A 15,583-nucleotide genomic window follows, 5' to 3' on the forward strand; every position below is an offset into this window, starting at 1 on the left:
CCACATTGCACCCTTTAACTAAAAATAATCGAAGAAAATCTAAACCATAATTCATTTCTGAGTGTTTCCCATCTCCCTTCACTGACAAATCAATGGACCACCCATATGCTTCAATTAGGTTTCAAATGGCCCCCCTCCAATACCCACTGGCCATGCCAAGATTGCATTATTCAAATATGGAGATGAAAGTCCCCTCTGATCCACCAAAATAACATCTTGTGCAGTAATCTGTTTGTAGATTTGATTCCTTTGATGATATTTCCCCTGAAGTTGGCTTTTCACCAAGGCATCATAGCCGTGAAGGCACGTATGTAGGATGCTTCATTTGTGCTGTTCACTGGCATGGCAGTGTTCATCTCTGACAGAATGGCACAAATGACCACGGGAGCAGATAAAAAGTCTGCAGTAATTACAAGAGAGAAAAGACAGGGGAACAGGAAGTAGAACAGCAAACTTGTAAGAGTATTTTTACATTATCCAAAAAGCAAACAACTAATTGAACAACTTTAACCATTATCATTTAACCGTATTGCTTTCATGAATTTGGCACACTGTTACAAAGATCTATTTCCTCAGAGGTTGTCTAACGAATGAACCAAGTTATTTTCCAGCCAATGAATGCTATTCCTTTTGTTGCACTCTGTCACTTAACTACATGCACATTTTAAAAGGTTTTTGCAGAGGTACTAATGTACTCAAAACCGCGAGAGCAATACATGTTGATTAATTCCAATGATGAAAAGCTCCAGGCTTTCTTTTTTCGTCTTATTTTTAATACGTGCCACAAAACCTTGTAAAGACTATGTTTATTAAGATAAGATAAGATAAGATAATCCTTTATTAGTCCCGCAGCGGGGAAATTTGCACAATTCTGGGTTAATGCCAAATGAGGTGTTAGTCCAAGTAAGTAAGAGGAGGCTTGCTAAAATATGCTAGAAAAGTTGAAATATGCCATCGCTTACCCTCTTTCATCTAATTAGTCTCGCTGAAATTCAATTATGCTGGTGCTTCTCACATCCACACTTGAGTGGAAAATCCCTCTTGAGGATGTGAAACTCTTGACCTCGGGAGTTCAGGCTAGCACTCGTAGTCGCTAACCAACCACGCAGTTCTTTTTCTCCATTGAAGTCTTCAAATGAATGTCAGAAATGATGACACACTACGATAGCTTTGCACACAATGAATGCATGAATTGCTATGCAGTGGACTTCCTCTCTGCGTGACCGTACAGCCGGCGCCGTCTGGGTTGAGCAGGTTTGTAGGCAAATGTGCTACATTTTGTCGGTCTCGGGTTCTCTGTCTTCTCTGTACTTGTGCAGATAATCGCCCACTTGTGTGATTTTGTGAGAGAAGGCATCGTGTTTGTGTGTCTGCGTATGAGTTTGCACACATTTGTGTTTCGCAATTTGCATTTGTCCCTCCGTCAGCCTTGCCTTGTGTGTGCGTATGTGCATCAGTCGGTGCGTGTGTGGCTGCCTTTGTGTGTTTCATGCTGAACATTGTCTGCTTGAAACACTAAGCAAATCTCCTCAATGTGATAATTGGCTCCCCGGGGTGCTTGTGTCTTTGCTGCTCATCATCGTCATCCCCTCCAGAAAAGAACTGAGAGTGTATTAGATGATATAGGCAAACTTTGCTCGCTTGCTGGGGAAACTGATCCCAAGTCTGCCTGAACTCTTTTGGCACGAAGAAACTTTGAGGCACTGAGACAGCGGGGCAGATCCGGTGCAACCTGGCTGCAGGCGGATATCAGGCATTGTCTCATCGTTGTCAGCCAGATGCGATGCCATGGAGGAAATGAACTATTTGAGGCAGGTGATACATGATGCAAACATCAGCTTCAATAGCTGCGATGTCATCGAGAGCAAGTGAGAGATTGTGTTGTTTCTCTTCAGGAAAAAAAACTAAAATCTCAATGGGAGGCCTCTTTGTTAAACCAGCCATGTAGGGTTATTAGTCAGAAGAAGTGAAGCTGTTGTTCAAGCTCGCCATGCTCCACTCGTTTAGGTCACACAGACGACCTTAGCTGGTGGTTTGCATTGCTGCCACCTGAGGTGTGTAGAATGCAGACCTGTTTGTGTGCCTGAAGGCAAATAGAGACACTCATCTGGTCGATAGACCCTCCCTTCTCTCCTACTCCCGCTCATCCATATGTTCTTGCAATCTCCAGGGTATTGTGGACCACAGAGCAGATTGTTGGCCACTTCATAGGGGAAACAGTGAGACAGCTGGGCACCCATCACAAGGCCAAACAGATGTTCAGGTGACTTGGAGAGGAAATGAACGGAAAAGAGAGGAACGACGGGGGGGAGACAGAGGGAGAGAGGTGATGTGGAAGAAAGGGATGCAGAGGGATGGTGGAGGCAGAAAAAATAAATTATACATTGATGCATAAGCTCAGAGACTTCATTAGCAATCCCCCGTCAGTCTCAGAGGTGGGCCAAATGCTTCCCACTTTCCTTAGGCCACAAGAGTCTGGTTGTCTCTCATATTGATTCACCCACGAGTCTATCTGCTGTAGGTCTAATGCCTTTGATCTCTTGATTATCTTTGCCTAAATGTGGACAGGATGGCTAAGCGGCTCAAGGATTCAGTGCTTTAATTCTGACGCACCTTAGGGAACATTCAGAAGTTGGAATTGAATCCAACCCTGCAACCACATAATGAAACTTTTTTCCGTTCCATGTGATGATAGAAAAAAGAATTTCACAACAACAACTTTCACAGATTCTGTGTCTCAGGGCCAAGCTCAATCCAATCACCTCCAAAAATCTGCATAGTGGCTGACATTATAACAAAAATGTTAATTCTGGTCTGTATCTCCACTGTTACTAAGGCCTCTTTTCCTACACTGCATTTGTCAATTAAACCAGACGAGGGTTTTCGATTTTTTTCCCCCGCACCCCATCTCTTCTTTCTTGTGCCAGCCTTTGTTCTTTGGTTGCAGGTCTCATATATAATACATGAGGATTGGGAGACTTATCCAGTTCTGGCCATACAGGCTTTTATTCCCTGGAAAGGGGCTATATTTAAGAGCTGGATAGGTCATAGATGGAGCCAGGGGAGCTGCTGACTTCTACCCAAAAGGTGGTGGTGGCTGAATACCATTAAAAGCCTAAAATAGAACTCGACACAATTATATTGTATCAGTGGCAAAGTAGCTGTCAAGAATTACAGCAGATTAAGCCTTAAGGAGGTTTGGATCTCGTTTTGTCAGGAAAGTGTCTGTTGGTAAGGACAATCTGCTCCCTAGTGTCTTGTTACAGTATGTTTGTAACTTCACACAATTGGATTTTACCCTATTTCCTTGTTATCTTCCTCTGTTTCTGTCAGAGTACATCTAATTCCTGCCCATGTTTGCTTCCTGTGTTCTTACAGCTGGCACCACCTATATCTTTGGTAAAGGAGGGGGTCTGATCACATACACGTGGCCCAATAACGAGAGGCCAAGCACACGGACGGACCGGCTGGCAGTGGGCTTCAGCACCACTATCAAAGACGGCATCCTGGTCCGCATCGACAGTGCCCCTCGTCTGGGTGACTACATCATGCTGCACATCGTAAGTACTCATGTTTAACATCTAAATACACAGGCGCTCTGCTTATGACTCTGTTTTTCCTGACTTTGGTATGGCAAAGACATTTTACAACACCAAGATTACCGACTTGCTCAACTGATTGCCGTCAGTGTTTGTGTTTGTGTGCGTGGTGGAGGTTGTGATGTGGTGAACTGGATAATCTTGTCTCAAGAACCAAATCTTAACTCAACACGGTGCTTCTTTTTTTATGTCAACATGGACAGACAGCTGAATTCAGATATAGCATTTAAATACTTCTTAAAATGCACATATTTATACACGCACATACACAGGCATGTCCCCAGTAGTAGTAGTAGCTTACTTTTTGGATTCAGTATTTCCTAAACCCTGCATTCTGCCGTGACTCTAATGTTATTTATTTAGCATCTGGTTCAAGCTAATTATGAACTGTTTCATATCCATTTAGCTCCTATAAATTAATATAAGCTTGTTTTGTTGTCCATAAGCACTCATATGTTTCCATCATTACAACGACAAACGTAGCTGGCCAGGAGTACTACCCCCCCAAAAAAAGACTGGCAAATCATTCCCTAAGGTTTACATACTGCAGTCTTCAGGTCAAATCCAGCCCATCATGCTCAAACTGAATTATACAAAGATCAATAAAAGAAAAAAATAGAATACTTACTCCCCTGCTCTAAGTCTCTGCTCATCATCCCTTTCCAGAATAGCCCTGCTTCAACACCACAGTCAAACTGACTCCCAGCATGAATAATGAATGCAGCTATCCATACATATGCAGTGTGTTCCCACACGTTGGAGAATCATGATAGAAAACTGGGGTCCGTGCATCCATGCGGCATCTTAATACTCTCACTTCACGACCTTGTGTTTGACTCGTTTACATAAGCATTAAGTATTTAAATACTCATCAACAGTAGCTAGATGAATGCAGAGCATCAAATCAGTGCGATGGGGGGGGGATGTATAGGCAGCGGTGGCTGAAGAGGAGGGTAGGTTGCTGCTGACGCCAAGTGGAAAAAAAAGATGCGATGATGAGGAGGAGCTACAGTTGCTAAAGCAGATTGAAAGTCTTTTTCTTCTTAAAGAGCTTCCCTCATCTCCTGAGTGCTGGCCATGTGGTGCAGAAAAGCAGCCATCTGCTCTGCAAAGATGAGGGCCAACAACAAGCAGTTTTGAGCTGCCTTTACAGTATAGAGTGATTGTGTGTGTGTGTGTGTGTGTGTGCGTGTGCGTGCGTGTGTGTGTGTGTGTGTGTGTGTGTGTGTGTGTGCGCATAGGTGAGAGAGGAAGTGGGATGGTGTCGATTGAGAGAAAATGATAAAGCTGTAAAATGTGCAGTGTGGGTCCCTAACCAACTGAGTAATTGCAGGAACCCCTTAAGGAAAGAAAAGGAATGCATTTTTAATTCAGGCTTTTAAGATATCACAGCATAGCTAGCCAAGCAGGGTATCTCTCATGATTCGGCTGCGAGTCGTTCGCCGGCGAATGTCTTCATTCCTCCAGTCTCATGGTGCTAATGAATTTATTGATAGAAAAAAAGCAACTGGAGATTTTGCTAATTCTTTCAGAGAAGCAGCATGTTTGAAACATGCGGGTTATTTTGTGCTGCATTGGTAACATTGTACTGCTTGTATTTCAAATGATTTATTGGAAGCCAAGGGTACAAACCAAGGTTTCATTTAATATTAACAGTGATTGTACCGTTAAACTGTAAAATACTTTGCAAAAACCACGACACTCCTTGGCTTCATTCTTTCCACAATTACACTGCTTTCGAACAGAGACTAAATAAATAAAGATGGATTTTTTTTTGCCACAGGTGAACGGTAAATAATGAAATAGACATTGAGTGAATATTTAGCTGTGAGACTGGTGGATTTGGTTACAAATAAACCACTGCTTGACCTCACATCTAATGTTTGTGTTTTTATCTGGATAATTGGTTATTATTTGCCCCATATTAGACTTTGTCTCTCCAGTTCTTTAGTCGTGGGAATATTATATCCCTCAAGAGGTTACCACAATATGGGCATTGTATTTGCAGCTAAAACAACTTTTCTGTCTCACTGTTTGGAAGAAAATGCAAGAAAATAAGCAGATATTTCAGACTTCACTGAAATGTCATTAGATAATACCTCCTAATGACAGATGTCAGATCTTCCCTGTCAGTGTTGGCATTTCTTAAATGAATCTGGGAGAAAAGGTTATACATGGTAACCCCTGTCAATTCCTGATATATGTCTAACCAAAGGTCTTATCAGGCCTAGGGCCATTACCTAAGCCTTTGTAATTGTTAAGGCCCTACTTGAGAATCAGCACACTTAAGTCTAAATCCAATAGGCACACTATTACATATTGAGGATTGGTGGGCTCTGACTGTCTGACAGGCATCCCCCGCTGCACACGGTGGGGCACCAGTATGCAGAAAGTTTACCATGTTTTCTCCACTGGTAGGACACCCTAGAGGGCACTTCATACCGTGTTCCACACTGGAAGAGCACTGTAGAGGGGACTTCTCAGGTTCTACCACTGGAGAGGCACCTTAGAGGGCACTGCATCACATTTCCTTCACAGTAGGAGAAACTTAAGGGCACTTCATTACATTTTCTCCACTGGCAGGGCACCCTAGAGGGCACTAGTGATTTTGAGCATATAGCACAGTGGAGGCAACCAATCTTTTTAATAGAGCTTCACTATTTTGTCATGACTATCTTTGACTGACCTTGTGTTATTTCTGACAGAAATAAAGGTCCAATGTGGCATTTTTTAAACACCCAGAGCTCAGAGAAACACAGACATTTTGAGGCAAGACCCTAATCACTGACTCTCTCCTAAGTCTCCTCCCTCTCTTTCTTTCTTCATGATCTCTTCTCCCTCCTCTCTGTGATTAGCTTATGGCTTGTTTGGCAATCATAAATAAAATGCTGATTGTAGTGTTTACATTTTAACTGCTAAGAACAACTGCAGACTTGGTATGAAATCTAAGGGGCAATTTGGGGTTATTTGCGGAAGTGAGCTCGACCTTTTGCCACCGCAGGTATTTCATTTACAAGTTAATTTGATTTGGGAGTTCTAATGTTGAAAGCAAGACAGACGAGGACAACTTGTGTTTTATGTTGCACACGTCAAAGATAATCAGAATGTTAGGCTTAGATAACGTAAAGCTGCGTGGAGAACAAATATCAAAGCTGTTTGTGTCTCATGTGACTTCATATTGTTACATGAGTCAAAAGTGGTTGTCGCTATAATGCATTGATTAATAGTAATGTGTGTATGTGGAGTGTACATTTTAAAGTGTATGTGCATATATGTGTGTAGCTTAAAATATGACAGAAAGACTAAGCAATGGGCTAGAGGTGCCGGTTCTGACTCATACAGTCTCTTACCAGGACTGCATGTGAAGATAACCCAAGACACACACACACACACACACACAGAGAATTTCTTCTCTACTACATCATTTTGGCAGAAAAACTCCCTTTTTGGCCACAAACGGACATGACAAGACTGCTAAAAAGACATTGGCGTAACCCTATTACAATGATAGATCTGCTGGTGATTGTTAAATTTATTCAAGGATCATCTTTCAAAAAACGTGATAAAATGGCACGATTAAAGGAAAATCAGCACCATCTATTTCTTTGAAGACTCAACCTTGTGACTGGGGTATCATGATGTTGAATCTCCATTGGCTGGTAAAATCTGAAGGTAAATAAAAGCAAGGTTTTGGATACAGCAGATATAGACATTAGACTAGATGAATCCTGTACTTGTAAGGCTACTATCTACAGTAAGAGGTGAAATTCAGACTGGCCTTTAAATTCAGAGTCAGAGAAAAAGAGAGGAGGGTGACATGCAAACAAAGACCTGTCCTGGGTTTGCTCAGAGTACACAACAGTAACACTGTACAGGCCTACACTACATTGTGCAGCGAGGGCTCCAGTGAGCCCAGGCAGACTCACCTCTGTGGGAGACGTTGTAGGTGACAGGTTGGAGTCAGGCGAAGCTGAAATTGAGAACGACACATCAAGTTTCATGTCTGGCAGCTCCTTCGGTTTCCAATTAAGGGAGAAAATCACTGCAAGACACCTGACAAGATAAAGACTCTGCGAGTATTGCAACACATTTTCTATAACAGCTAACTTAAATATGATACGATGAAAACTCCAGTTGCCAGTTTATGGATAACATGACATGTATCTGCTAAAAACTGAGCTGCTTTTTTTTTTTTTAACTACAAACCATTCTCTTTGAAAAGGCAAATTTTTTTTTTAACTACAAACCATTCTCTTTGAAAAGGCAAATGTATTACTTGTTTTTGTGCTTGAGTATGTAGTTTTGTTTGATTGGTATTAGAAAGCTTTAGTTTCCCTCAGAAATTCACAGTAGCAGTTAAATGTCTATGTTTGTGTTTAACATGGTTAAACTTTTCTGCTGCTATTGGTAAAAGTCTTCATAAAACCTTCCCAAACGGATGGACAGATGCTCCACATGTCTTAACAAACTTGCATCTTTTTGGTCTGATCTCACTCGGCACGTGTTAAACACATCTCGTTTCAATCCCTGGAGATATGAGAAATCGTTCAAACATACATTGACAACCAATCAGGCTCACATGTCGTATCGGAGCGACGGCACACAGACTTGCATTAGCACTTGAGTTTTGCCCTCATGCTAATTCACAAGCAGGAAAAGTGCGCCTGCTGGATAATTGAAAGCCCAAGTGCAGACACTCAGACACACGATGTGGAGTGAGATGAATGGCTTCGGATGGTAAATGCTAGATCCCACAGACCATGCTGTATCCAGTTTTCCCATCGCCCTTACATAGGCTTCATGCATACATACACTAATGCCTGTGTATTTGCATGTATTAATATAGGAGTGCAGATGCATAATTCATTCAGTTCTTCACTCTTTCCTCTCTCTCCACATCCATCAGCTTGTTCTCTGTCGGAATGTGTTTATGTCTGACATGGTCTTTCTCCCTCAACCTCTGACAGACCTAATATAAGATGTTGGATGTGTACCTGTGTGTATCAGCGCGTTTATGGCCAGCGATGTATTGCCTCTATCGAGTTACCCTGTCTCGGCAGGGAAAGATAGATATTATCGCGGTTATGGCTCATGGCCTCTGATAACATTACAGTTTCTTATTTGAGTTTGTATTTCCATACCTCCAACATTTGATTCCCCCCACGGAAATAAAGAGCTGGGCAACTATACCTCATAGCTGTTTTCACACCTAGTTGCAGGCAGTACATGCAGTCGGCATTATTATAACTCTGTTGATAAATAAGTATTTATCTAAAGCTGAGAGTCTTTTTTATATACTGCTTTGTCATACAGATTTCAACTGTGATGCACCAGACTGTATTGTTTCACTTTACAGCTGTGTTATTTAAACTAGTGATTCAACAATTTATCAACACAGCAATATGATTGGCACCAGCACAGGTTGCCTCTTATGAGGTCAATATATAATAGCAGATTATTAGCACTATACCCCTCCTGGGGGTGACACTATTGACATCATGACTTTTCACAGCGGGCTGAGCACAACTGCCATGCTAGCCGCCAAATGGTGAGTGGGCATGTGTGTGTGTGTGTGTGTGTGTGTGTGAGGTGAACCTTCACATGCTACAGTAGGTACTTCCAAGAGAATCAGTGAAGCACTATCCGATCATAAAGGATCATTCATGTTTGTTTTTATTGGGGATTTTATGGTTGTGTTTGCTCTGCGAGGGGCACATTTGATTTTATGGACAATACAGAATTTGCTTGACAATTAGTACAATTGAATGCTATTTTATTAGATTGGTAATCTAAAGGTGGCTGAGGCACATTTAGAAACATTTGACACTTAATGTATTGTGCTCACTGTCAGTGTTGGCAAAATGTTTGTGTGGTCATGATTGGATTAACCTGTTGGGGAGTCTCTGGCAAAAAGTTTGATGTTTGACATCCCACTCCTAGCCCTCAATTATGGGAATTTTGTTAACCCTGTTGCCTCCAGGTTTACATGATGTACAGTTCACACAGTAGAGTATATTATTTATGTCCAGTGGAACAGATAGTTCTCCTATTAGGATGGACTGATCCAACTTTTATTCTCCCGATATCGATTCCATTACCTCAACTCTGGGAAATGTATCCCAGAGTCCCAAACGTATTCAATTTAAAATCTGTAGCCCGTTTCCATAGTCCTTTTTCACAGCAGACATTTTGACATGTCACAGCAGGAAAAGCTCAGGTGTAAATATACAATTAATCATGGCTACATTCCCTGTAGCTGCTTCAGTTCCATGGTCCTGGTGTAGTGCATGCTGGCTCAGTGTCACACTGCCATGGCTCACTGGGACACTTGAAGAGACCAGATCCATTGTTAATGTAATCAGAAGCACACCATGACAAGTCCAAATGTCCGCTGGGAAAAGGGGATATTGAAATAATTTTTATGTAAGCTAAAGTTAATTAAATTAATTTTGGAAAAGCTGAATGCTACATGCAGCCAGTACACTGATCTGCTATAAAGCACTTATGCATCCATTCCTATCTCCTATGGTGGGATAATTTTACCTCGTCAGTTAGCTTGTGGCAGTTATAATATCACTGTTTTGTTGAGAAAATGTGTCATGTGGACACAGAATGAAATAAGATAATAAGTGTCTTAAAACTAGATTCTGATTCAGTGCATCTTCAACAAGACAGCACCACAGGGTTATCAAATAATGCAGTTGATATTGTACTTAAGTGGTGCAAATTTATTAATGAATTACTACAAACAACTGACATTCAGTGAGCCTGGGACTTAAAGGTTTTGTAGGGTTTGGTTCCTCCAGGCAGTCGTTTGCTTTGCCTGGTTGTGATTCAGACTAGTGTGTAGTGCTGCCTAGAAAAAAACATCCCTGTAAGTCTCACTTGCTTTGCAAAAGTGGACTTTCTCTAGTACCTTGGTGGTTCTGTTGTAAGAATATGGATGGATTGCAAAATGTCACTCATTTTGAAGATTCAGAATAATAATCTTAAAGGTGCAAGACATAAGACATGCACAAAAACATGCATTAACATGCATACAAAACATTCACTAACATGCACAAAAAGCACGCCAGCCGGCCCAGGTATGTGAACAAAGCAAAGACAAGCTCTGTTTAAAATGCACACAGAGGGAGCGAGACTTGATTCTCTGCTCAGGTAGACATTACATCATAACATAGACATTGGTTTTTGCTGATATATTAATGCCCTGATGGATTAAAACAGCTCTTTTTAATAACGTAAATTAACTTTTAAAGTAACTCCAAGAAAAGAGAGATTTTTTGTAAAATCTCTGTTCTATCATAATGTGTGGAATCGCACAAGGATAAAGAATACGACTATATTGTGTTGGTTTTGGTGGCCCCTGTGAACAAAAGCAATATTGTTTTCCAGTAGCACCACCGCTAGGTACGAGACGACTTTTATCTGGCTAGCGCGTTCATTTGATTTTGGAAGTGAGCGAAAGAAAGACGCAATGCATAGCAATGAGCTTATGTATCTATTTGTTGCTTGTAAGATTAATGACTAATGCTGGTGAAATAAAGTAAACTTTAATTAACGGCCAACAAAAAAAATCCTTTATTGATGTAAAACCACTCCTGCCTGTGGAAATGTGAGCATAGGTTCTTCTTGTCTGATATGGCAGGGATTGGGACAGGCATTAAGAATAACTATATAGAAATCTTTTTGTGATGGTCTTGTATGCTAATGTAGGTCATATAGAGGCATCAGTATTCAATTCGTTTTTTAACTAGTTTAAAAACTCCCTGTAGTAACTTTAAGGATGAAGCGTTTGGTGCCTGTGATCATTAATAATTAACAACTTCGACAGACACCTTTTGCTTTAACTGAAAACACAAGAAAAAAGATCCACTTAAATCCACATTACGCACAAAGCCTCTCTGCGTCTTGTATTGTCTCAAACAGAGCATGCATGGTTACACTCAAACATATGTACCTCAAGATTTAGTTCGTCTCTGGCTCCCACACACCCACCCACACTCTCACTCATTCTCTCACTCTCTTAACTAAGGCCATGTACATATAGAAACACACACATATAACACGCACGCATACACACACATACGCAGGCTCCTTTAACAAATCCTCACACCACGGTACACTGGCACTGACTCTCCAAACCTGATACTAGGGCTCTCTTTAGGGACGTCTGCCTGTCACAGATCCATGTCAACCAAACGCACTTTGGGGGGAACAGTTTACGTAGCAGACCCTCTGACACACACACACACTCACACAAACACACATTTCGGCAGAGCAACAGCAAAGTAATAACTGCTCAAGTTGGACGAACACAGCAACATTATTACAAAGTACCTATTTGGTCCTTGGCCTTAGCCCCAGCCTCAGAGATGTATATTAGTATTTCATAGCCTAAGATGAAAAATTCAATATAAAACAACAAACAGTGCGCCTCCCTCTCCCTACTTTGCTCTCTGACAGCAACCCCCCCGGGGGGATGCTCGTGTTTTCACAGCTTCATGGTACATGGACATGAATCCCATTCTCACAGTGATGAAGAGACAGGAGGAGAAGATGAAAGAGACAGAGAGTGGAGCATCGTGTACATCCAAAAGTAGAACAAATACAAGAGGCTGAATGAAGAAGAAGGGGGGGGGGGCAAGGAATAAGAGGAGGTAGGAGGAAAAGAGTTGGGAAGAGAGATGTGGGTATTTTAGAATTCAGAGCAGGATCAGAGACAAACTTGGCTCAGATAGGTCTCAGCACATTGGCTGTGAATTCCAAATGATGTGTTGCCTTTCTGTCTCACTCTGATGCCCTCCCCTCCACCAACTACCAGCTTTCCCCTTCTTATCTCCCTCTCCTTCTTATCTCTCCCGCTCTCTTTCTGCTACACTGCCTCAGCACTATTGTTTTCATACTAACAGCTAGATTGGGCGTTGGTAGCTGATCGGTCAGTCGGTTTAAATTCAGCTGCAGTGCAGAAAATATCTCCACCCGAGCTGCTGGTAGAGGCCAGGGTTATGCTCACATAGGTGCAGACAGATTGTGGACAATCTAGTGGCGGCCATTTTACCTCCAGGACTCTACTCTACTTAACCTGTTATTTGTTATGTCATCAGAGATTTCAGAATATAAGTGTGATAATCAGTGTTTGACAAGTTACTGGAGAAATATGATCAACCAATTATTCATTATTACACATAATAAGTGGCTAGCTAGCTAGCTAGCTTGGAAAGAAGAAAGCAGAAGTGAACTACACTAAACTGAACTAAAACATATTGGATTAATGACGTTATTCGATATTGTTGATGGGAAACACTATTCTATGTACACAAGCTGGAACAGTTTCCATGGTACCTGTTTTTTTTTGCATGCTCACAAATTATCAAGACATTATTCATTTTGTTCAAAGGAATAATCGGACATTTTGGAAACAATTTTGATGCACCTAGTCACACGATAAGATAGAGATCACCCTGATGTCTGTACGTTAACTATGAGGCTACAGCCAACAGTTGTTAGCTTAGCTTAGCATAACAACCTGAAACAGAGGGAAACGGCTAGCCTGGCTCCGACCAGGCGAACAAAACCATGTATACTAGCACCTCTACAGCTCACATATTAACATATTAAGATCTCGTTTGATAAATTTGTTTAAAAAAAAATAAAAAATGAAAAAGTTGTGTTTTTGGGGGAAATTGACATTTCTTTCACCAGATATCAAGTTGATAGAATCAGTGAAGAGGCAAAAGTGTTCCTAACAATACAGAACATGCTCTCTGACATCCAAGCACCTCATGTCAGTCAGCGGCAGCGCTATCCTATAATATCCTCTATTCACCCACCTCCAGACGCTTTGCTATGTGTGTTTGGCTGATGAGCGGGACAGCCTGTGACGAGCACCTAATGAAAGATCAGATGGATTTGGAATTGATGGAGGTCTGTCTCACACACAAGGCTAGGTGGCATCTGGGCTCCAAAGACACTCCTTAATCCGCCGTGAGGCTCAGCGTTTCCCCGTTACAGCCACTCAGAGCTGCTCTGCTGCCTCTCACCTGAGCCCCCACAGGACAAAGAGACCGATGGGAAGACAGAGATGGAGAGAGAGGTGGGGGGGGAGTAAAACCAAAAAAAGAAAGAGATTCACATTTTAGCAAATTGACTGCCTCGGATTATCGTCATAAAGGGGGGATGGATTGCGGGCCTTTCTCAAGTGATAAACGTCAACATTAGAAAATAAATCTAGCAGAAAGAAGGCAAAAATAAAATCTTCTGCCTTCAATAACGGTGTGGCAGATTGGTTCGCTCACAGACACACAGGTCCATGCACATATGTACACACTGCAAATGTATTCATGGAGGATTAAGCGCCGGCAAGAAGTTGTGTTTTTCCTCTCTGTCTCTCTCTCGCTGATAAAAAAAAAAAAAGGGGGGATCAAATTTGAGTGTGGAGCTCCTTCACTGATGGATTGTAAATGTGAAAGTGAGTACCTGTGCATTTTACCGAGTGCCAGTTAGTATTTTTTTAATCCTCCCATGATTGACTCTCACCATGAAGAGCTCTATTGACAAGGAGACAAAGAAGACTATTTCACTTTTTTATGAAGCTGGGATTATCAGAAAACCAATCTATTGGGATAAAAGATATTTCCTCTGGATGGCTGTTATATAGAATTATTATAAGCACTGAATCACTGAAGGTTATAGAATGTTTCTTAGAGTATTATTGATCCTCTGATGTTCTGGGCAGGCAGTGAGGCAGATGGCCAAGGACATGACAGCCCAGACTTCCATCTCCACATCTCTTGTTCTGCTCCTCCGTTGCCCTTAGCCATTTCTTCTGTCTCTCTAGTCTTGAAAAACCCAACATATTTTCTATTTTTAGTGTGAGCTCCAGTTCTGCAAAGCACTCATTCTGTGTCCCAGAACGCACACACGTAGACACACATGTGAGCAGCATATTTCCTGTAAGGTCAAAGCTGGCTCTGAAGAGGCCACGACCACCGATAGAATCCGGTCTGATTGGCCGCCCAAGTGGACCAGCAGGCTTATGACCTTTTTATCTGGATGGCATACTTTGGGAAAAGCTGAGATGTGTGTGTGCACGTGTTGACTTTTTTCTGTCTAGTTCTTGTTTTTGTAAAGGAAAATGGTTGAAAGAAGCTACTCCTGTATTTTGAACTATCATATTTAATCAACACGTGATCCTTCTGGCAATTACTTTCTGTCGGAGTGCTCCCCTTTAATTTTCGGCTGTTTAACCGCAGCTATCTCAAAGTAACGTCTGACAGGTCCTATAATTTACTCTAGTTAGAAAGGAACCAATATTTTACTGTAATTTCTCAGGAAAATTATTTTAATGGCATGTGTATTTTCATGCTTAATAATTGTAAAGTGAACATATTGTTCCACTAGTCAGGGCACAGCAGGTCAGGTCCAATGTGTCCATTAATGCAGTTTTGATTTGCAGGCAAGCATTACATTCAAATTGTATGGGAGCGAAATGTGGTACGTTTTACTCTTCTATATTTATTTAATAATTTCAGTTACCTGCAGATTTAAATTATTGATACAAAATATAATCAACAAATACATTATGCAATAGTGATATCATCAGGGTTATTTCAGATTTATATCAGAAATTCTGCTGTTACAAACAGTAGGATCTAAATGAAAAGATATCACCGCTTGCATTATGGGGAATGTAGGATTAAATGGTTTTGGAGCATGACCCATTCTAGCAACTAAAAGTCACAATATCTTAGCCTCTTCCTTGGTTTCTTTTTTAGTCTCACTTATAGAAGTACAAGTTTAAATTAAAAAGTACTAAATGGTGGAATGCTGGAGAGTATGACAAAAATACACATCATCTAACTTCATAGACCAAAGGTAACATTTTTATTTTACGGTGGTAATAATTCTGTGTTGTGTGGTCTATAAGGAGTGAGATTAGGGTCAGGGCTTGCCAAGTAAATATAGTCAGTGTGGCTGTGTGT

The 15,583-nt window shown here is 41.3% G+C and overlaps 1 protein-coding gene across 1 annotated transcript in view; it reads left to right on the forward strand.

The window, feature by feature from the left end:
* The window catches only part of LOC129106751 (neurexin-3b-like), a 270,033-nt gene that overhangs the window by 202,170 nt on the left and 52,280 nt on the right, over positions 1-15,583 (forward strand). Inside the window, 1 exon segment of the mRNA XM_054617965.1 lies at positions 3,379-3,560. Coding sequence (XP_054473940.1) covers positions 3,379-3,560 — 182 coding nt within the window.

The sequence above is a fragment of the Anoplopoma fimbria genome, chromosome 18, assembly GCF_027596085.1.
Source record: "Anoplopoma fimbria isolate UVic2021 breed Golden Eagle Sablefish chromosome 18, Afim_UVic_2022, whole genome shotgun sequence".
NCBI classification, from domain to species: domain Eukaryota; kingdom Metazoa; phylum Chordata; class Actinopteri; order Perciformes; family Anoplopomatidae; genus Anoplopoma; species Anoplopoma fimbria.